Consider the following 23292-nt stretch of genomic DNA (forward strand, 5'->3'; position numbering starts at 1 on the left):
TATAAAATCTCATTTATAGTTTATTGCTATTCGATATTTGTTTCAATTCTATCCAGTGACATCTGGTGAAGAGGCCAACTTTGATTTTTCATGCCTCAGTTAAGGGCTATTGAAGTAACAGTAATGATAATTCGTTTTGGTACAAGTAAAGAGAAAAGGCTAAAAGGATTAAGATAAGTTTGTTTCTTTTCAGTTTTGCTCAAGGTCTCAGGACACAGATATGGACATGATAGAGGAAGGTGTTTGTGGAAGTGGAGCATCAATCACAAAAGTGTATGACAGGCATCATCACTGCTGCACAGCAGCCATTGATCGTCTTCAGAGAAGATGACAGATGATGATTGGTGGTAGACCTGTTTTTGTCATCAGTGATGAAAGCAAGTTTCTCCACAACAGAACAGGTGTCAATCACAGGGAGATGATGTTAATTAATGATATTATTCCATTTATTACATGGTCCAGAAATGTGAACAAGTAACACAAATACTGCTGATATTTGTTGATATTTGTATTTGTTATATTTAGAAGAAATATGTTGGGTATAAAGCCTGACTGGGTTGAAATCAGACCAAAGGTTCAAATTAATGAAGGCAAAATATTTGGGTCAAAGTTTGCCCCCTGCTGGACCTTTTATGGGTCTGTTATTGACAGCTGCATCCATCACATTAGTGAAATATCTTACAGCAATGTCCAAAAACATTGTTAAACCTCTCAGCCAGGCTCAGATTTGTGGTGAAGGCCTGAGAGTAATTGGGGAAGGAATCAGGAAAAAACTGATCAGCAGAGACAAACTGAGTTTTGTCTTAGTGGAAATTATTCTGGGAGCCAAAGGTGAGGACGTGATCCCAGTACTGAGTCCAGCAGACATGGAGGCATTGAAAGCAGCTCTGACGTTTTCATGTCAGAAAGTCTTGTGCTTTTAGAGTTTTACTCTGTGTAACAGCATGTAGCCTGTATATGATACCTTCACCAACAAAATCCAAACTTTTCTGTGTGTTCAGTTCAACTTTAGGAAAGTAGCTAGCTAACTTTATCACATGTGGGGTGAAGCCAAGCGGCTCTGCTGTGTAGTAAAATGGCTTTTTTGGACTTATAATAAGAAACTGAATGAACACAGTTAATATCTAAATAAATCCCTGTGCTGAAATCATTCAGTGTAGTTACTGTATATACTGTAACTCATCCATGTTGGCTGAGGAAAAGTTTTGCTTGCACTGACTTGTTGCTTGTGCATCTGATTGACATTGGCAAAACTAATGATGCTAATGAAGTATGTAAGCGACCTTTTCACCGTGTTAGGGACGACATTGCCACAGTCAGCAGCTTTGCTGATAGTTTCTAATTAGTCACTGATCTCACCTCAATATTTAAAAACCCATCTTTGTATTAATCAGGTCACCATGACAACTATGATGATTGTGCAGTGACATTAAAGTCTATTATATTCTGTCAGTACGTTTGCTAACAGCTTTAACCACAGCAGAGGGACACACTGGGCAAAGACAGGGACACAGCTTGACCAGCTAATAGAATCAGCTGCTGCACCTCTCCCAGCTGACCTACAAGACAACCCAGCATGGGAGCTGAGAAGGAGATGAAATGCAGGTCAAAAGAGATGAAATCACATTAATACACTTCAGACTGTTGGTGTTTGGCGTCGGTTGTTTTTATATTGTAGGCTGGGAATTATCTACCCTGAGCAAACATTTTCTAAGATATTCAGCAGAAACTGGAAACAGACCTCAGACCCTGAAGCCTGACAGTAGGCAGGTAACTGGGTAAGTTTGGTTGAGGTTAAGGTCAGGGGACATGGACATCTACAGCCCTTTTCACACATGGGATCCCTAACTTTGCTGCCTTCATCTGTCAGAGTTAAAAATCAACTTGGTTTTGTTATTATCTCACATTTATGTTGTGTATTTTATTTATGATTTTCAAATTCCGTTTAGTATTAGTGAATTTTATATAACTGAGCAATTATTATTTGCACTTGTTTTGGTTCCCAGGGAAACTATATTGCTGCACATCACCCTTTATGTAGCCCCTCCCCCTTTCCCTCAGTGCTGCTCCTTATCTTCAAGGGTAAGTTGCTGATGAAATGCTGATGGTGCTGATTTTCTGTTTTGTTCAGAAATTAACCATCAGTTATTGGTTAAATACACGACCGAGGAGACGATGTGATGTTTAGAGACAGATGAACAGAAAGTGGAACTAAATCTTGATGGATGGAGGGATGTTTACTGTGTCTAAAACAAGATGGGGGAACAAACCATCAACTTCCACTTTGTGTTTCTTCCAATAGCAGGTTCTGCTTTAGTTTGATGCTAAATGAGTTTTTCTTGTTCTTTAAATCAAAATGTTTTAAATCAACTTGTTTTCAGTTCTGTCCAGTTCCTGTTTCACTGAAAACTCACTACATTTAATTATTAGAATTCTTCATATTAGCAGTAGTTCTATCATTAACAGTCATTAGTTTGGTGTTTAAAAGCTTCATTAACTTTGCTGTTATTTCAATGATATTGATGAACCTAAACCTTTTCTCATTTCTCTCCATGTTGCTTTTCTCTTGTGGTTCTGTGGGTTTTACTAAACTGTCTCATTGGAAATGTTAAACTTCCTTTTTTGTTGTGATGAACCAAACTAGTTAGTATTTAAAGACTCATTGTAATAACTATTTAAAATGACACTGGACCTGAAATGACAGACTCAACATTACACAGCACTTCACTGTTGTTGTGGAAGAAAAAATGAAGTTTGCAATAAGATGTTTGTATCTTTATACAGCAGCCAGTTCTATAAAATCCTTTATGGTTTTGTAGGTGACATTTGTGATGTGATGATTAATTCCTGGGTCAATGTTGTCCCTGTGTTTAGGACTGTCTCCAAAAGAGCAAACATTTTACACTGATCTGTACTTGATCAGTTTTCTGTCACTGTGTGATCTTTACTTTTCTTTACTTTTCTAAGTTTTGACTGACTGCTTGTAGTTTCCTCAAGAAAAAATAAAAAAAATCTGCAAATGTGTTGAGTGACTAAGAAAAGATAAGTTGAATCTTTATCTATGGACGTCATTTAAACACACTGATGCTTGGAGCCATCTACAGGTCGTCTGTGGTGTTTTACTTTAAGGCTTTAATGATCTTTTTATATTTGTACCACATGATCTGTGGTTTGATCTGTGGCTTCTTCTTTTCTGTTCATATGTTTCCTGCAGCTGCTGTTCAGAGACACTCTGACATGTGGTGGTAGCTGCAGAATGGACAAAACATCAGTTGAGAGGCTGCTGGGTGAGTCCAGTCTGCTGGATGTGTTGATGTCTGAATGTTGAGAGAAGATCACTGCTGCTTCCCACAGTAGATCAGTTATTACAGTTCAAACCTGACTCTCATTTCTCTTTAGTTGTGACTTCACTGCTGATCTGCACAACAAACCAAGGTCAGTCAATGTTTTCTATGACACACTGAAAATGTCTCATTGTGTCTGAGAAAGATGAGTTAGTGTGAAGGACACAGCAGGACGTCATAGAAACACAGAGACTGTTGAAGGTTAGATGTTGGTGTTCACTGTCTCTCTGTGTGAATCTTTACTCACTGTTACACTGATCTCTACTTGATCAGTTTTCTGTCACTGTGTGATCATCACTTTTTTCCTCTCTATCATCTGCCTGAAACTAGAAGAAACTCCACTGTCTCTGTATAAGATTTCCGTGTTTAAGTGTCTGCAAATGTTCAGTGACAAAGAAGAGATAAGCTGAGTCTTTATCTATGGATGGTTTTAAAAACCCTGATGTTTGAAGCCATCTGCTGGTCGTCTGTGGGGTTTTTACTTTATAGTTCTTCCTCATTAGCTTCAGTTTTGGCTGTGAAACCTGCTGCTGAGTGGAGAAATTGTCCTTGTTTCATTATCCCACTGCTTTTACTACTATTTAAATTTTTCTTTATAATGATTTTCTCCCTATTTAGAAAAATGTTATATTGATTTTCATAGACTCCATATTTAAATAATCACATGCTGCATTTCTTTTAAGGTTCTTTGATTTGAATTAAAAATTAAATTAATGTAATCAAATAAAAATATGTAGAATTTTTCATATTTTGTAACCATGTGCTCTCATTTTTGTGATGCTTTACTCACCGTTACATCATCTCAGTGATCACAGCTCATCTGACTGTGAGTCCCAACAGCTCTCAGTTTTTTAAAGGAGACACTGTCTCTCTGAGCTGTAAAGAGGACGACAGCTCTGCTAATTGGACACTGAGGAGGAACATAAACAAACAAAATATAACTCAGTGTGGAGACGGTTGGGGAGAACCTGCTGGTTCTTTGTGTATAATTGACTACCTCTTCCCATGGGACAGTGGAGTTTACTGGTGTGAGTCCAGAGAGGGATCAACCAGTAACAGCATCACCATCACTGTCACTGGTAAGATCAGACTGTGGAGTTAGTGTTGATGAAGCTGTGTGGAAATGGACGAAATGCTGTAGTTTGTCTCTGTGTTGAGGTGGAGCAGTGATCCTGCAGAGTCCTGTCCTCCCTGTGATGGAGGGACATGATGTCTCTCTGCACTGTCAAACAAAGAGGCCTCCCTCCAAGCTCCCAGCTGATTTCTATAAAGATGGCTCCCTCATCAGGACTGAGCCTACAGGTCACATGACCATCCACCATGTTACCAAGTCTGATGAAGGCCTCTACAAGTGTCACATCAGCAGTCATGGAGAGTCTCCACCCAGCTGGATCTACGTCACAGGTCAGGAGCTTCACTTTGATTTCAAAACTTATTTCATCCACATGTTCACCTGAACAGGTGATTCTCTCTACAGAAAAACCTACAACCACATCTTCACCCACCTCCACCACCTTTACGTCATCGCCACCTCCATCCTCCACTTCCCTTCAGCTTGTGATCACACTGGTCCTCCACCTGGTGGTGTTCTGTCCATACTTGATCTCCACTCTCCTCATGGTGTCTTTATATCGACACAGACACAGAGGTAGCACGTTGAATCATTCACTGACCAAACACTCAGCAAACAATCATTCAATAAATTCATCACTCACATAAAAGAAACATCAATATTTTCACAGTTGATACATTTTCTACTGTTTCATTCTGACCTGTTCTGACTGTAGGAAATGACCTTCCTGTCTCTATGGTGATGACCTCACCCGAACAGGCTGAGCGGGGATTGGATAATGATTATGATAATGTCACCACAGAGCATCACTTCTGATCTGATCCAACATGATCCATATGTTCCCATTTAAAAAAGAAGCTACAATATCAGAAACAGTAAAGGAGCCAGAACACTTCCCTGTGGAACTCCACATGTTCCTCATGATGAACTTTGTTGAATGTCGAATGTCAGAACTTCAGCAGCAGTTTAATCTCTTTTCATCTTAAAAATGGAAGCAGCTGTGAGAGCAGTTCTCCAGGATGAGTCCTCAGGTTTGTGAAAGCTGAAAACTTAGAGAAAGACTCTGAACCAGATTTTTTTATACAGACGCATGAACAAATGTATTGTACAAAGCAGTGAACATGTGTTTGTTCTTAATAAAAACCATTTGGAAACATGAACACGTGGATAAATTCTGATTTAAGGTTTGTCAGTCCACTCTGTGCTGTTTCATGGGTGGCAGTTACTCACTTGGTAGAGTTGCCGTCCACAGACAATACGCTCGGAGGTTCGTGCCCCCTCCCCCGACCACATGTCAGTGTTTCCTGGGCATTGAGCCAAAAACTATACTATTGCTCAAACACTACATTTATTGGTTGTAGAGATAAATGAGCACACATAATGAAAATATTGTACAATTTTGCAATAACATGAAAATAAATGATCAAATTTCTTGGAACTGCAGCAGAGAAAACAAGGCAGCTGCTGCTTTAGAGGAAACTGTGGTTTTTACTGCTGTCAGCCTGATGTCATACCATCATCTAATACAACGAGACAGACATCAGAGGCTGATCTGTCAGCACAGTTTGTTCCATCTAACTTTTAGTGATTGTATTGTTGGATGTGTGCTGTGTTGGAGACCAATTAAAGTGAAATACAGGATAGAATATAGTGGACAGTGTGAGAACTTTTACACAACAAAGTGTTAGGTTTATAATGTCCAAAGAAGCAAGAGGTCGACTGTAACTAACACTGTTACCAAACAGGAAGAGAAGACGACTGCTGTCACAAAATGTCATTTCTTTGTGGATGTGATTTCACTGCTGTGCTGCACAACAAACCAACATTAGGAAGCTTTTTTCATCTCAGTCTGAAAGTCACTGACAGTGTCTGATAAAGCTAGTGTGGTGGACACAGCAGGAAGTCAGAGAGGCGTCGGTGAGTTAGCACTGAGGATCTGGCTCAGGGACACACCTGGTGGGTAGGCTGGGACTTCTGCATCCCATCCTGCTGCTCTACCCATTGAGCTACCAGGTCACTAATTCTTCACTATATTTGTACAATTCTTCATGTTTTTAAGTTCAGGAGGGTAAAGAAAAACCTTGTTGTGTTACCTAATGTTCTCATCAGTGATCACACATTAGATTCTCTGCTATTTTGTGAAGTAGACTGATGATTTCATTTGAATGTGTGTATCTGTTTAGTGGGATCATTTCAACCATAGAAATCCTGATCATGACTCTGATTCAGAGAGAGCTCCCTCAAGCAGCAGAGGCTTTTCACCACAAATCCTCTAAGTGACCTGAGGCTACATAGATAAAACCCAACAGTACTGATAGTGCTTGTATAGTGTAAAGTCACGTGTATGTATGTGTACGAGTGTTTTATATTTGAAGTATGTTTTTCTCTCAAAGTCAACAAAATACTTTTCTGTTTATTTTTTAAATGTTGCTTGTAAAACCAAACCATCAACTTCCTCATTGTGTTTATTACACAATGTTTCTTATTGAAGCAGGTTCTGCTTTAGTTTGATGCTAAAGGGGTTTTTCTTGTTCTTTAAATTAAAATGTGTGAACTTGTTTTCAGTTCTGTCCAGTTCCTGTTTCAGTAAATACTCACTACATTTCATTAGTCATTAGTTTGGTGTTTAAAAGCTTCATTAACTTTGCTGTTATTTCAATGATATTGATGAACCTAAACCTTTTCTCATTTCTCTCCGTGTTGCTTTTCTCTTGTGGTTCTTTGGTTTTTACTAAACTGTCTCATAGAAAATGTTAAACTTCCTTTTTTGTTGTGATGAACCAAACTAGTTAGTATTTAAAGTCTCATTGTAATAACTATTTAAAATGACACTGGACCTGAAATGACAGACTCAACATTACACAGCACTTGTTGTTGTTGTGGAAGAAAAAATGAAGTTTGCAATAAGATGTTTGTATCTTTATACAGCAGCCAGTTCTATAAAATCCTTTATGGTTTTGTAGGTGACATTTGTGATGTGATGATTAATTCCTGGGTCAATGTTGTTCAGACAATGTCCATTTCTTTCACTCACGTAATTTGTCCAGTTTCTTAACCTTCACACTGTCTCCAAAAGAGCAAACATTTTACACTGATGTGTACTTAATGAGTTTTCTGTCACTGTGTGATCATTACTTTTCTTTACTTTTGTAATTTTTGACTGACCGCTTGTAGTTTCCTCAAGAAAAAATAAAAGTAACTAAGTAACTAAGAAAAGATAAGAAAAGATAAGTTGAATCTTTATCTATGGACGTCATTTAAACACACTGATGCTTGAAGCCATCTACTGGTCGTCTGTGGTGTTTTAATTTAAGGCTCTTCCTGATTATCTTCAGTTGTAAAAACTGCTGAACTTGATTTTCATTTACACCATATTTTAAGGATCACAGGCTGCATTTCTTTGCTGCTGGGTGAGTCCAGTCTGCTGGATGTGTTGATGTCTGAATGTTGAGAGAAGATCACTGCTGCTTCCCACAGTAGATCAGTTATTACAGCTCAAACCTGAATAGGTGATTCTCTCTACAGAAAAACCTACAACACCACCTCCACCTGGTGATGTTCTGTCCGTACTTCATGTCCACTGTCCTGATGGTGTCTTTATATCGACATGTACCAACAGGTAACACTCTGAATCATTACAGACACTCATCAATCAATCAACATATTGTAGCAATTATTTATATTTTCAACTTTTTCTTGTGCACCTGTTCTGACAGTAGGAAATCACCTGGATGTATCTATGGGAACGACCTCGCGCACCCAAGCTGAGTATTGGATGGTGACAATGATGATGTCACCACAGAGCACTGTGATGTGATACAATCAGCAGAAAGTCTTCACTTTGTCAGATTCTGAACCCAGCAGTAAAGAGGAGGTGGATGTGATCTCTCCTGCAGGAGCTTCACTTTTCTCACCCATGCTGTTGCAGAAGTCAGCATGGAAAAACTGTATATCTGGCCATGATCAAAAGGAGTCAGAACTCACAGTACAGTGACTGTTAAGATCAGTCTATAAGCTTATCATCTATGACCCATGTTCCTGTTTACAGTAATCCTGAAAAAAATCTAACAATTCAATAGTTTAAAATGTAGAACTGATGCCTATAAGGACACTGCACTGCACCCTGCCAAGCTGCTCAATGATTTTAAGGGGGTTTGGTATGATTTTACAAATGGAGAAATGCTTGACTTCATCTAGAAGAAAAGGAACAAGTGAAGAGAGAGAATCCAGTGTCAAAACATTTAAATGTGACCAAGGTTACGAGGTGAAAGATCCTCTGATTTCACAACTTACTCAAAGAGCGAGAGACGAGCATAAAACTAACCAAAGATTCAATATTCAAGATTCAAAGTGTTTCCCTGCACAATGAAATTCTCATTTTGCTGTTCACAATAAATGTCATAGAGTAAAGTAAAATAAAAATAGAAAAAAAATACAATAAAACATAAGAGCAAAAAAATAAAAGAGCAGTAAAAGTGAGGTAGTGTAGTTCTGAAATAATGAATGTGCAAAAGCAAAAATGTAAATCAATGTAAACAGTTATGTTATGTTCATGGTTGCAAACTCCTGTCAGCTGTTTAGGAGTCTGATGGCAGAGGGGAAGAAAGAGTTCTTCAGTCTTGAGGTTCTGCATTTCACACTTCTGTACCTCCATCCTGAGGGTAGAAGTGTGAACAGTCCGTGCTGGGGGTGGGAGGGGTCTTTGAGGATGGAAGCAGCTCTGTGGACTCTGTGGTGGTAGATGCTCTGCAGAGAGGGCAGTAGAGTCCTGGTGATCTTCTGTGCAGTCTTCACCACTTTCTGCAGGCATTTGTGGTCCATGACAGTAGTGCTGCTGTACCACACAGTGATGCAGTTGGTCAGAACACTCTCAATGACGCATCTGTAGAAGTTGCTGAGGATCTTAGGCGACATGCCAAACTTCCTCAGCCTCCTCAGAAAATACAGCTGCTGTTGGTCCTTCTTGACCAGCTGCGTGACGTGTGGTGTCCAAGTGAGGTCCTCACTGATGTGAACACCCAGGTATTTAAAGTTGCTCATCCTCTCATCACTTCAAGCTCCCGGATGAACAGTGGCTGATGCGTTCTCCTCTCCTTTCTCATGTCTACTATCATTTCCTTCGTCTTGTCCGTTATGAGAGTGAGGTTGTTGTCTCCACACCATTGCACCAGACTGTCCACCTCCCTCCAACAGGGTGTAGAGGATGGGGCTGAGTACAAAACCCTGTGGAGTGGCAATGTTTGTGATGATACTGGCTGAAGTCCTGTTACCAATCCTGACAGAATGAGGCCTGCCAGTCAGGAAGTCTAGGAGCCAGTCACAGAGGGTGGGGTACAAACTAAGTGTGGACAGTTTGTGGGTGAGTTTGTGGGAAATGAGCGTGTTGAAGGCGGAGCTGTAGTTGATGAAGAGTATCCTGAGGTATGAGTCCTTATTTTCCAGATGAGAAAGGGAGTAGTGGATGGCAGCAGTGATGGCACACGAGGTGGACATGTTGGGCTGGTAGGCATACTGCAGGGGGTCAATAGTGTCTGGTATGCTGCTCTGAATATGAAGGTGAGAACATCAGCCAGCTCGTTGGCACATCCACCCAGGAATGTTGTCTGGTCCTGCTGCTTTGCAGGGGTTGATCTTCCTCAGAGCTTTGTCTACCTGGGTCGTTGAGACGGTTGGTGGAGGGGAGGGGGGTTGAGTGGTCCAAGTTTGTGTGAGCCCCCTCTCTGCAGTGTAGCTGGGGGCCTCAAAGTGAGTGTAGAATGTGTTGAGGTCGTCCGGCAGGCTGTGTGTTGAGGTGATGTTGGTGGTGTTGGTCCTGTAGTCTGTGATGTGCTGCAGTTTTTGCCACATCTGCCTTGAGTCAGCAGTAGAGTAGAACCTGTCCAGCTTCTCTCTGTACTGCGCCTTGGCCGCTGTGATGGCTTTTCTCAGTCCATACTTTGAAGCTTTGTACTCGGTCTCTTTGCCTGATCTAAATGCAAGAGAGCGAGTACGCAGCATGTGACGTACCTAACTGCTTATCCAGGGCTTCTGGTTTGGAAACTTCCTGATTTGTATGGTGGGAACGATGTTATCAACACAAGTGCTGATGTACCCAGTCACATACTCAGCATAATCCTGTGCGCTGATGGAAGAGTCCTCCAGAGTGGCTGCAGCTTTAAACACATCCCAGTCTGTCAGAGCAAAACAGTCCTGCAAGGTGCTCTCAGTCACTGGGATCCAGAGTTTAACCTGTTTGGTGACAGGGTGTGTTTGTTTCAGTCTTTGTCTGTAAGCAGGGTACAGGAACAAAGAGATGTGGTCTGAGTGTCCGAAGTGGGGGCGGGGTGCAGCCCTGTATGCACCACGTATGTTACTGTAAACATGATCCAGAGTGTTCTTATCAAGTGTGGGAATGAAGTCACCAGCAACAATAAAAACAGCGTCAGGATGAGCCGTTTCTAACGCGCTGATGACGTCATAGAGTTTGCTGATGCTGCGGTGGAGTTAGCTCGTGGGGGGATGTCAAATTCCCTCGGTAGATAATAAGGAGGCACTTCAGCAGTAGAAACTCCACATCTGGCGAACAGTGTTCATCAACCGTCTGTAGTTATGTTAGACTTTTTATTTTCCTTTGTCCTTTTCATCAACTCTCCAATACTAAATCTGTGATCTCCTATCGTCTGCTGGGTAATCGAGTTCTTATCGAACTAACTTCATAACATAACATCTTTCCCCCTATAAGGAAATACTATTTACCCCCAAGACTAAGTGGTGCCCGTAAGCATTTTAACTTTACTTGTAAACAATTCCTTAAACGTTGACACTTTTTTTTTTTACTTAAACGTCCACCTTTCCATCCTAAGACTTTTTAGCAACTCTCAATCATCTTCTTAGGTGGCCGAACATGTCTGTTACGTATGAACAGTCCTTCCACAGCTGGCAACTTGGGCAATTCGGAAAGCCTTACATCAGCATTTGATGCAGACCCTGCTGTCAGGCCACATTCAGTGTGACCAAGCCCATTCGTAGTGGGCTCAATAGATGCAGTCAAGTCCTGCTGGACTGTTTCCTGACCTGCTGTGTCCTTTCCCATTGGCTGTAGCTGAATGTGAGGGCAGTGACCTAAAACAGGCCAGGACCCCAACACATATTGTTTATTTAACCCCACTGTAACTTAAGTTCATATTCTACACTGTTCTTTTGGCACATTTGATTTACTAGTTTACCTGATTTTGAGACATGTGCACTTCAGTCTTCTGCCCAACATAGTGAGCTTTGATAAGTGTTGTTACCGATGTTCGCCACCAGAGGGAGACAGGCAGTGCCGACACACTGTCATATAGCGCTGAGACGAGACACGAGACAGAACTATGCTAACAACAGTGCACTGTTTTGTCTGTAATTTTGCAGGTAAGCTGATATGGTATGAAATATAGGATTAATGTGTCATATAAAGCAGAGGGTTATGAGTGAAGTGGGAAAGTTGGCCGTTCGCTCCCATTCAGTGTGTGTTGGCACGAGTTAGATGTTAGCAATGACAATGTAGCAGTTAAGCTAACTCGGCCGTTAGTATTTAGGACCCTGTGCGGTACATTTGACTGAGACATGTCTAAATTGTCTAGCATGTAACTGTAAAGATGTCAGGTGTAAGGACTAATGTTACAGTAGTGCTGTTTCATTATTGGTGCCAAAAATGATTTATAATTAATAATATAATTATTTTATTAATACATTTAATTAAATTATATTAAAATTATTTGTGCTACGAGTATGTGTTAAATATGCTCAGGTCGGGAGTTTTACAGGCAGCGCTGACACACTGTCATAGAGACAGAACTATGCTAACAACAGTGCACTGCTTTGTCCTGATCCTGTCTGCGTGTCCAAGTCAAGTGTGCTACATGAAGATCAGTGCGGTTTCTTCTCAGAGATACTCCACTCTCTGATGGATAGGAGCGTGGAGCCACTTCCTCCTCCACCTGTCCCTGTTGTCTCCAGGTTCCTGTAGGGACGTTTCTGAGACGCACTATGTCTCCTGGCTTTAGAGAAGGCAGGTGTTTTGCCGTTCGGTTATACAGCCGTTTTTGTTTCACTTTTGTCCCCTCTTTTACTTCTCTGACTTTGTGTGCGTTTTTAACAAGTCAACGTTATGTCCGGTGTCTGTATCTATGCTTAGTCAACCTAGTTACTGCAGTTTCTATGATCATTAACTCGTTACAGGCTCTTTGTCGACCTGCAGCTCAGCACAATTCATCTTCCATCCAAAATGTTGCCATCAAAAACTTCTGATTTCAAAAAGTATTTACCACAACACTGACATTTGTCTTTGTAAAGTTAAAAATGCACTTTGTTTTATAATTATTATTTTAAATGTATGTTGTGTATTTTATTTCAAATTTTAAAAATCCATTTAGTTCATGTGAAATTCATCTAACTGATCAATCTTTAGTTGCACTTGTTTTGGTTCCCAGGGAAACGAGATTGCTGCACATCGCCCTTCATGTATGTCCTGAGTTTCTGTAGCCCCTCCCCCTTTCCCTCTCAGTGCTGCTACGCACCATTGAGGGTAAGTTATGTGGAGAAACGCTGATAGTATTTTTCTTTTTTCTTCAGAAATTAAGTGGCTTATGTTGTCACCTTATCTGTGTACTTGGTTTTAATATCACTACGTTATTGAGCTTTATTGTGGAGTTTTGACCATTAATGTAAGTTTTATGGACATTTTCACTTTACTTTGAAGTCTGTTTGGTGCCACTTGCCAGACGTCATGTCCTGTGTGATTATTGTAACTCTGTGGAGATTTGAGCTGCATTTCTCAGTGCAAACTTTATTTTTTGTACATGTAGGGGTCAGACGTGCAGGAAAGGCCAGAAGACAATTTATATGGTTGTTTGATTGTCGTCTGCAGGAGCAAATTAATCGTGGGAAAAGAGTCTTCAGCGTTGCTTCTCTATGTCCAATCCACACCTGTTACATCTTCCAAGAAAACTCTGTCCCTCAGACCTCACTGACTGCAAATCCTAACAACATGTGACTTTATGACCCTCTGTTATTTCCTTTAGTTCAGCATTAACCAGCTTTAAGACTAGCAGTTTTAGTTCTACCATTATTTGTAGGATTATTACTGGCGGTGAAACCTGGAAGCTGTTGAAGATGAATCTGTACAGTGGCTCAGCTCTCTCCTGTTCAGAGTTTAGGTTCAGTTGGAACAACCAAGGAGGAGGAAACAAACATGATGAACAACAGTGGTGACCCAGTGAACTCTTCAAGTGACAATGAAATACTGGGAATCAGTGGGTGTTTCTACTCTGAGTCACTCACAGTGTCGAGCTCTGTAGCAGCAAAGCAATGGCTCATTCTAACACAAGCTGCATTAAATGCTATAAGTTCATTATTGAGGTCATAGTGGTGGTGGAGTTACACTGCAGTGATTATATTAAGAAGTGGCTTTAATTGTTTTCCCCCCTAGTAAAAATAAATGAATCAGTAATTTGATTTATACCATGTTTTTAAAGTAGAAGTTTATTCAATGATCATTTTGTGAACGTGCAAAGTGGAAATTGTTGGTTAAGTAAAAGTCACAAACAGCTCAGAGATGCAGGTTCCTTTATTAAAATCATCAACAATCTTCACAGAAGACATTATTTAAGTCTATGAAGAACACTATTATTCCTGTGACACTAGACTTCTCTTGTACTGCTTGTGTTCCAGTGGTGAGTTTGTTGTCAGCTACTAACACTCCTGCCAGGAACCAAGAACCATCCTGCTGACACATCAACGGACCTCCAGAAAACCCCTAAACAAAGAGGAAAAATGGAAATGTTCAAGTCCAGTATGGTCATTCTGACCCTGACCTCTGACCCTTTAAAGGACCAACAGACACTTTGATAAAATACAAACACACACCAACACACTGTGTGTAGGAACAATAATAATAATACTAATCTGATTATTCACCTGCTCCAGTGTCAAAGCTTCTGTACAAATGCTGTCACTCGATGTGTCCTCACAGTCCACCACAGAGGTCTGGAATTCCTGCAGAACTTGTTCCTCTAAAGTTGGGAGAATCAGAAAATGGTGACAAGTGGCATCAGAAGCAGGTTGTAATTATCTCTCTAACTTTACTATGTTTGATGAAAAGAGGTGAAATGATGCAGACAGTTAACATTACTGTGTCAGACTAGTGTCAGGGACTCACCCCCTCCTGCCCCGGAGCTCCAGCCTGCAACCCAGCACGTGGAGCCCACACTGAAGTTTCGTCCGGTGTCCACACAGATGGGCTGGATGGAGTCGGACAGGGGGGCGGGGGTCGCCAGATGCAGCGCTGCTGCATTAGGCCCAGTGTGGTTGCTCAGAGTGATGTCTGTCACATTCAGTTTCACCTCAAAGGGGTTGGAGCCGTTCTGTTTCAGACGACCCAGGACCACGGTCCAATCAGATGCTGTGGCTGAACTGAGGGAGATAACATGAGCTAAATTAGGACTGAGGAGAACTCAACACTTTAAAACATGTGAGAACATGACTCCAGGTGTTTTACCTTGAGAAACAGTCGGCACTGCTCAGCACAAAGTCCTCGTTCACCAGAGTCCCACCACACACATGACGTCCATCCTTCTGGAGACTCGCCATCCACGGCCACTTACCATCTGTAACCTTCACGCCTAGTCCCAGAAGACGATTACTCAGTGGGACCTGGCCACAGACATCAGCTGGAGACACATTTGAGCTTTAAAGCCTTGAAAACTTCAACTGTTTAGTTAAACCCACATAGATTAATTTTAGATGATGGTGGAGATCCCACAGTTTCCAAAGAGACCAAAATAATGTCCAAGACTCCTGATTTTTCCCTTTGAAATTCTTAAAGGTTTTTGTGTGATGAGCTGCAACAAGTTGAAAACACTGAGAATGACTGATTTGATCCAAGTGTTGAAATGGGTCAGAGCCATCACAGAGCCTGGACATGACAGGAAGTCAAGTTTGAAGCAGATCATCAACAATGTTCAGAGATGAAATGAACCTACAAGCTCTTAGTGATGATTTAGTGATTTTCTTCTGAAATGTTTTGACACTTTGTTCTAATTCAATACATCAGTTGTTGGAATTGTCTGAATCCATTTGTGGAAATACTGCAGCTGATTTGCTCCAAAGGTTTGACGCAAACCTCTGACAATCTGAAACATTTCTATCCAACAACAGTGTGAAGATCATATTTAACTAAATCAGACAGGAGCAAACTGGGACTTACCATCCAGCTGTGAGAGACTCTCTGAAACACAGAACACAAAGAAACTGTTGAGGCTTTTCTGATACTTCTTGTACAACATTTGGACATGTGGTGGAAACAGGAGAGGATTGATTTTTATCATCTCTAACATTTGTTACTGAACACATTCAAACACATTTTACAGAAAAGTAAAAAGAAAAAAGTTTATAAACCAACATTTAATTGTTACTGCTGAAACAACAACAACAAGAATAATAAAAAATTTCACTTTAATCATAAACAATGTGTTTTTTTCAAGCTGGATTCAAATCAACACCAGATAATATTTCTTGTCAAGCTGCATCGTTACTAAAAACTTATTTTAGATTATTTTAAACAATATTCAGTAGGAGCAAGTTGGGCGGCTGTAGCTCAGTTAGTAAAGTAATCGTCCACAAACCACAGGGTCAGTGGTTCTATCCCTGGTCTAGTCTATATGTCAAAGTGTCTCTGGCAAGACACTGAACCCCTAACAGCCCCTTCCCCTCCCCAGCTGTGCAGTGTTGCCAAATCAACATGCGATCCACAATGATCCGCTGTGGCGACATTGAACTCAGAGGATAAAAATTAAAATCAATAGTGTCTCCACATCCTGATGATCTGATATTTCTATAAAACCAATTTCTATAAGACCTTCTTTTTGAATAAAATTGTAGCTATTAGAGAAAGTATTCACCAGATCCTCCCCCCAAAAATTACAGATAGATCTTCATGTACAGCAGTGCTAGAATCATGGATAAGGCCCCAATCCCTGTTAGACTGCTTTTTACCCATAGATCTCTCTGAGCTAACTTCAATTATTACCTCATGTAAACCAACAACCTGTCTGCTAGACCCTATTCCAACTAAGCTGCTCAAGGAAGCTTTACCCTTAATAGATACGTTCATATTAGATATCATCAATCTATCTTTAGAAACAGGCTATGTACCACAGGCCTATAAGGTAGCTGTAATTAAACCACTACTTAAAAAACCCTGTCTTGACCCAAGTGTTTTAGACAATTACAGACCAATATCTAATCTCCCCTTTATTTCTAAAATAATTGAAAAAGTAGTTGCAAAACAATTATGTGATCACCTGCATAGGAATAATTTGTATGAAGACTTTCAGTCAGGATTTAGAGTTCATCATATTACAGAAACAGCACTGGTAAAAGTCACCAACGATCTTCTCATGGCCTCAGATACTGGACTGGTCTCTATACTTGTTCTGTTAGATCTTAATGCCGCATTTGATACCATTGATCATAACATTTTATTACAGAGACTGGAAGATGAAATTGGAATTACAGGAACTGCACTAGGTTGGTTTAAATCTTATCTGTCTGATAGATTTCAGTTTGTTCATGTTAATCATGAATCCTCCATGCACACAAAGGTTAGCTATGGAGTTCCACAAGGCTCTGTGTTAGGACCAATACTTTTTACTTTATATATGTCTCCTTTAGGCAACATTATTAGAAAACACGCCATAAATTTCCACTGTTATGCTGATGATACCCAGCTATATTTATCTATGGAACCAGATGAAAATAATCAGTTAATAAAGCTTCAAGCCTACAAGACATAAAGGCCTGGATGTCCCACAATTTTTTACTTTTAAACTCAGACAAAACTGAAGTCATAGTATTTGGGCCCAAAAATCTCAGAGATATGATGTCCAACCATATTGTTACTCTAGATGGCATAAGTCTGGCCTCCAGTACTACTGCAAGGAACCTTGGAGTTATTTTTGATCAGGATTTGTCCTTTAAGTCACATATAAAACAAATTTCTAGAACAGCCTTCTTCCACTTACGGAACATTGCCAAAATTAGGAGCATACTGTCTCAAAGTGATGCCGAAAAACTGGTCCATGCATTTGTTACTTCTAGGTTGGACTACTGTAATTCCCTACTTTCAGGATGCCCCAGTAACTAAAGAGCCTGCAATTAATCCAAAATGCTGCAGCAAGAGTGCTGACTGGAACTAGCAAGAGAGATCATATTTCACCTTCACTAGCTTCTCTCCATTGGCTTCCCATTAAATTTAGAATAGAATTTAAAACCCTGCTTCTTACATATAAAGCTCTGAATGGTCAGGCTCCATCATATATAGAAGATCTCATAGCACCATATCATCCCAGTAGACCACTTCGCTCTCAGAATGCAGGTCTACTTGTGGTTCCCAGAATTTCCAAAAGTAGAATGGGAGGTAAAGCCTTTAGCTATCAAGCTCCTCTCTTGTGGAACCAGCTCCCAGTTCAGATTCGGGAAGCAGACACCCTCTCTACTTTTAAGTCTAAGCTTAAAACCTTCCTCTTTAATAAAGCATATAGTTAGTTATAGTTATGCTGCCATAGGCTTAGACTGCTGGGGGACCCACCCCCCAATGCACTGAGCTCCTTTCCTCCTCTTGACCATCTCTCCTCTCACCCCGCAATTGTCACCACTGTATGTCATTAACTCTGTGTGTTCTCTCCCGTAGTTGTCTTTGTCCTCCTCTGTGCCCCTCTCTCTGTCCCTTTCTGCAGGTGTCCCCCGGCTTTGAAGCTGTGTGTCTTCCAGCGTGCAGCTACTGGTCCTACCAATCTGCCCGATGTTTTGTTGTTGCTTTTTGTTGCTCTGTTCTTTTTTCTCTCCCCTTTCCACTCACCCCAACCGGTCAAGGCAGATGGTCATCCACCCTGAGCCTGGTTCTGCTGGAGGTTTCTTCCGTTAAAGGGAGTTTTTCCTCTCCACTGTTGCCTATGGCTTGCTCCAGGGGGAATTGTTGGTTTCTCTCTATACATCTTTATAATATTGACTTTATTCTGTAAAGTGCCCTGAGATGACTTTGTTGTGAATTGGCGCTATATAAATAAAGTTGAATTGAATTGAATTGAAAGTGTGGAGATGATCCATAATGAAATCAGACATGTGGTTTATAGAGAGGAGGATTGATTTTTTTATCATCTCTAACATTTATTACTAATTATTAACACATTTCTGTTTAAGCATTATTAAATTGTTTGTTTACTTTTATTTTTCCCACAAAATTTAGCAGATGTCACAATACATTTTAAATTCCAAAGATTTAAAGAGAATTTACTCAGTTTTAATTGTTTTTCAGTAATTATTTTTCCTTTTGTCCAAGATTTGAACCCTAACCCAACATAAACTTCACTCATACATAATGTAAGTAATTGAAAAACACTGATTCCACTAATTATTTTGAGCTTGAAGTAAATTGTATTATTGTAAATATAGGAACATATGCAAAGCAATACAAAAACATCTAATGACATAAATGTAATTAATATAAATGACCTGAATAACTAAATGTTTGTTTCAGAAGAATAAATGTTATTTTATTTCATATTGTGTTTTATGGAAATGAGTGAATCAATAAATAATTGTCATAGAATTTAAACTTTGTTTCTTTAATTCAAGAACCAGAATATTTCTTCAATGTCCACATGCAGTAATGTCCATAACAATCTAAAATATGAGCTAATATGCTGAGGAAATACATTCATAAATGTTCATCATTCCATCAGTTTCACTATGAAACACGACTTCTTTCCTGGTTCAGTTTCTCCCATCAGCTCAGGGTTTCCACTTCAGATCATGTGGTCTGTCAGATGTGTGCTGGCTCACACAAGCTCAACAGTTTGTGATGGTCAGTTTGGGGGTTCAGGGTCTTGTCCAGGTACATTTCCACATATGACTCTACACAGTCGGGCTGAGAATCACTGAAGCTACGGTCGACAGGTGGATAGTCACCACCTGAGCCACTGCTGCCCCCTCACCACAGATCTCAGTTCATTTTTTTGCTTTTTTTTCTTTTATATTATATATTACATATATTTTTTACACATTGAATGTTGGACTTCAAACAGTTTTTTAAGAATTGACTCAGTTTGGACAGTTTTTATTCCCTTCTGTCCTCACTTTGATCTAAAGAAACATTAGTATTGCACCTAGTATTTTACTTGATTAAGAGGTTTTAAATGGTAAATAGTTGCTTACATAGCACTTTTATCCAAAGCACTTTACAATGTTGATTCCCATTCACCCATTTACACACACTCACACCGATGGTGGTGGCTGCCATGCAAGGTGCTCACCTGACCCCCCGGGAGCAATTTGGGGTTCAGTCAACATGTAGCCGGGAGCTGGGATCGAACCACTGCCCCTTTGGTACATGGTCAATTGCCTTACCAACCTGATTGGTTCAGGTGTGGACAGTGAGGAGGTTCTTACCTGGTGTCAGCAGAGTCAGCAGAGTCACCACACACATCACTTTGTAGGAAGCCATCGCTGCAAGTGTCAAGTCCTCACATCTGACATGGTATAAATACCTTGTTCTCCCCCCTCCCTCCCTCAGACACACCTCTCTCTGCTTCTTTGACAACCTATAGATCAAACTAAACCATTGTTGTGTCTTTTTACCAAACCAAGTTCAAGTCTTTTCCAGTTCAAAGAGATTCTGCACCATGTTCCTCAATCATTACTGCAGAAGCTGGATGGACGTCTTTGCTGACAAGGACTAATCATTCCTTGTTATTCATCTATAAAACCTTCCTACATACAGAAATCTAGACTTTACACAAATGATTGGACCATGTGTGATGACTCAGTGAAGAAGTTTAAATGTGCTGACGACACGACACTGGTTGGGCTCAGAACAACATCAGATGTATCAGCATAGAGAAAGGAGCTGGTCTACAGATCATAATCTTCACCTTTACATTGGGAAAAATAAAGAGATGGTTATAGTTTCTGGAAAAGGTTGTGGGGAAAACGATGACTATAATATCTGTAAACCTGAATTTACATGAGCCACAGTTAAGACATGTGGATCAGAGCTGTGTGATATGACCAACATCTCATATCCTGATAGAGTTAATGAAAAATAAATTCAGCATAGAGCAAAATGTGCAGCACACTTTGTGGTTCTTATCTGAAGATTATCTCTGGACTTTTGGACATTATTCTTGTGTAGGTGCTAACAGAGTGGTGTCTGTTGTGGTGATGCTGAAACGTACAGGCACGATGCTCCAAGTGAGGAGAAAGATTTGCAGAACTAGGCTGAAATGAATCATCAGTAAAATGTTTTTCATGCAAGAGACCCAATAAAACCACATGCTACAGTCAAGGTTGTGTTAAAATTGAAGGTGTGTTAATTGATTAACAACCTGAATGAAGCACTGAGTAAAATGGAAGAAAACATTCCACCTTAACCCTCCTGTTATGTTCAGGGTCAAATTGACCCGATTTAAAGTTTAACAATCTAAAAAAAATACTTAAAAGTATTTTTTCACTTATAAAATTAAAATGGTTCAGTTCACATATTTGTGACTCTCCTACATGTTTATATTACAAAGGTACTGTTCAGGTTAATTTGACCCTGAACAAAAGACGTGTCACATTTAAATTTATTAACATCACTCCATAAACAAAAAAAAATTAAAATATAAAATACAATTTTCAAAAATTAATTACATATAAATCTATTGTAATTTATTTGTAGGTCTTTTCAGTTTACATTAAAAAAAGTTTTAACATGATCTTTTTGTAATAAATGAGTGACTTATGCTCATTGAACCATGATCTGTGAACAGTAAAGAACATCACTGAACTAAACATTGATTGAAATGGTTAGTAATGGAGTTAATGATGAGATATAAACAATGTTTTTTGGGACTTTTTGGTCAAGTTGACCCGGGAACATCAAGGCTGTTCCTCAGAAACCAAAATAACAGGAGGGTTTAAGGTTATTTTTGTGCTTTGTCCAAATAGCCGACGTTCCACAGATCAACAGAGACTGGATTAGTTTTCTCTCTTCATGCAACAAGTGATTCCAGAGTTGTTGGAAGTGATCAGACAGGAAACACCTGCTTTAATGTTAAAACATCTCTTAAAAACCCATTAATTTGAAATAGAGTTTGTTTTCCATCCTTTCATTATCTTTATCTGATTATCCTGGAGCCTTTTCCAGCTGTGGTTTGTAAATATGTTTTATCCAACTTTTATTGTCTGTAAAGCTTTTTTTAATATATGAAAAACTCAACTTGAGATGGTTGAATGAACACTGGACTGAATGTACTAAATGTATTGCGTCACTTCCTGTTTTTGCACACTCTTGGGTTTCTACCAAAGGACTGTTTACTGATTAATTGTAGCTCTTACGCAAATTGGAGGTCACTAAAATGAACGTTGAATCAATGTGTAACATCGCCAACAAAATGTCCGTAGTTTTGTCTGGACCCCTGCCAAATCTGACCAGTGACGACATGTACAGACGCATGTCGTCATTCAACCGCTGGCTGTCTAGGTGGTGTCCAGCAAATGATGTGGGCTACATAGACAATTGGAAACGTTTTTGGGGAAAACCCAGGCTGATTAGGAGAGATGGCATCCATCCTACTTTAGATGGTGCAGCTTTCTTATCCAGAAATATGACTGGTTTTATTAGACAACCAAAAGTATGACAATACAGAGTTGAGTTGGAATTGAAGCAGATAATTTAACCATATTTCCTCACAACTCTCTTCTGTCTGACCATTTTTTAATAACATTTGAATTTACAATAACGGACTATATAGCAGTTAGGGAAAAATTCCACTATAGCAGATGATTAAGTGAAAAAGCTGTCAACAAAATTAAAGAAATTATTCTTCCATCATTTGATTCACCATATGTTAATACAATGGAAAGTAGTCTCCTTAATGTTACTCCTGCACAAGTTGATTATCTTGTTGACAAATCTGCAGCCTCACTACGTACAATACTTGATAGTGTTGCCCCTCTGAAAAAGAAGACAGTAAACCAGAAGAGGTGATCTACATGGTATAGTTCACAAACACGTAACTTAAAACAAGCAACACGAAAGTTAGAAAGGAAGTGGCGTTCCAGAAATTTAGAAGAATCTCATTTAGCCTGGAAAAATTCTTTAATCATCTGAAAATGGCTGACGCAGGTTCCTGGAAACGGTCCATTGGTTTGGTGATAACAGAGACACATTAACACAGAAATGTGTGATCTATTGTTTGACAAAGAAGCAGAGAGAGGTTTGTCTGAGGGAGGGAGGGAGGAGAATGAAAACTTGATGGTTTCCTACAAAGTGACGTGTAAAATAAAATTATATAAGTATATTTATAAATATATTTAATATACTATATAAAAGAAGAAAACACGTAATTTATCTTACTGAGATCCGAACGCCTTCTGGACCCCCTTTAGTTCGCCTATAGAGCCAAACAGATCTGTAGATGACGCCGTAAACATGGCCCTCGTGCCATAAAATGGTTCCAGCTCTGCTCTAAAACAAGCTCTCCCAGCTGAACATGCAGACTTCCTGACAGACAGACGCAGTTCGTGAGGCTGGGGAAGCACATGTCTGACTCATGACCATCACTACTGGATGGATGTTATTCTCCCTGTTCATTAACAGCTGCACCTCTGGTCACCAGTTTGTCAAACTCCTGAAGTTTGCAGATGACACCACCCTTATCTCTGATGGAGACGAGTCGGCCTACAGGGGTGAGATGGACAATCTGAGCTCAACACTCTTCAAGACAGTGGAGATGTTAGTGGATTTCTACTTTTTCTTTCTGACCTGCTCTTCCTATAGGAAATGAGCTGCCTGTCTCTATTGTGATGACCTCATCC

The 23292-nt window shown here is 39.9% G+C and overlaps 2 protein-coding genes across 2 annotated transcripts; one reads left to right on the forward strand and one right to left on the reverse strand.

Moving 5' to 3' along the window:
• Positions 1-3146: 3146 nt before the first annotated feature.
• On the forward strand, positions 3147-5585 carry LOC137137029 (cell adhesion molecule 2-like). Its single transcript, XM_067522893.1, has 6 exons — positions 3147-3287; positions 3400-3435; positions 4151-4423; positions 4503-4748; positions 4822-4992; positions 5132-5585. The coding sequence occupies exons 1-6, from the start codon at positions 3257-3259 to the stop codon at positions 5230-5232; spliced, it is 858 nt and encodes a 285-aa protein (XP_067378994.1). The 5' UTR covers positions 3147-3256; the 3' UTR covers positions 5233-5585.
• An 8413-nt stretch (positions 5586-13998) lies between these two features.
• LOC137137050 (tryptase gamma-like) lies at positions 13999-15197 on the reverse strand. Its single transcript, XM_067522933.1, has 4 exons — positions 14933-15197; positions 14594-14847; positions 14353-14447; positions 13999-14191 (listed from the first exon to the last, which is right to left on the reverse strand). Exons 1-4 carry the CDS (start codon positions 15022-15024, stop codon positions 14015-14017), a joined length of 618 nt encoding a protein of 205 aa, XP_067379034.1. The 5' UTR covers positions 15025-15197; the 3' UTR covers positions 13999-14014.
• Between the last annotated feature and the right edge of the window lie 8095 nt (positions 15198-23292).

This window comes from Channa argus, chromosome 12 (assembly GCF_033026475.1).
Source record: "Channa argus isolate prfri chromosome 12, Channa argus male v1.0, whole genome shotgun sequence".
In the NCBI taxonomy this organism is placed as follows: domain Eukaryota; kingdom Metazoa; phylum Chordata; class Actinopteri; order Anabantiformes; family Channidae; genus Channa; species Channa argus.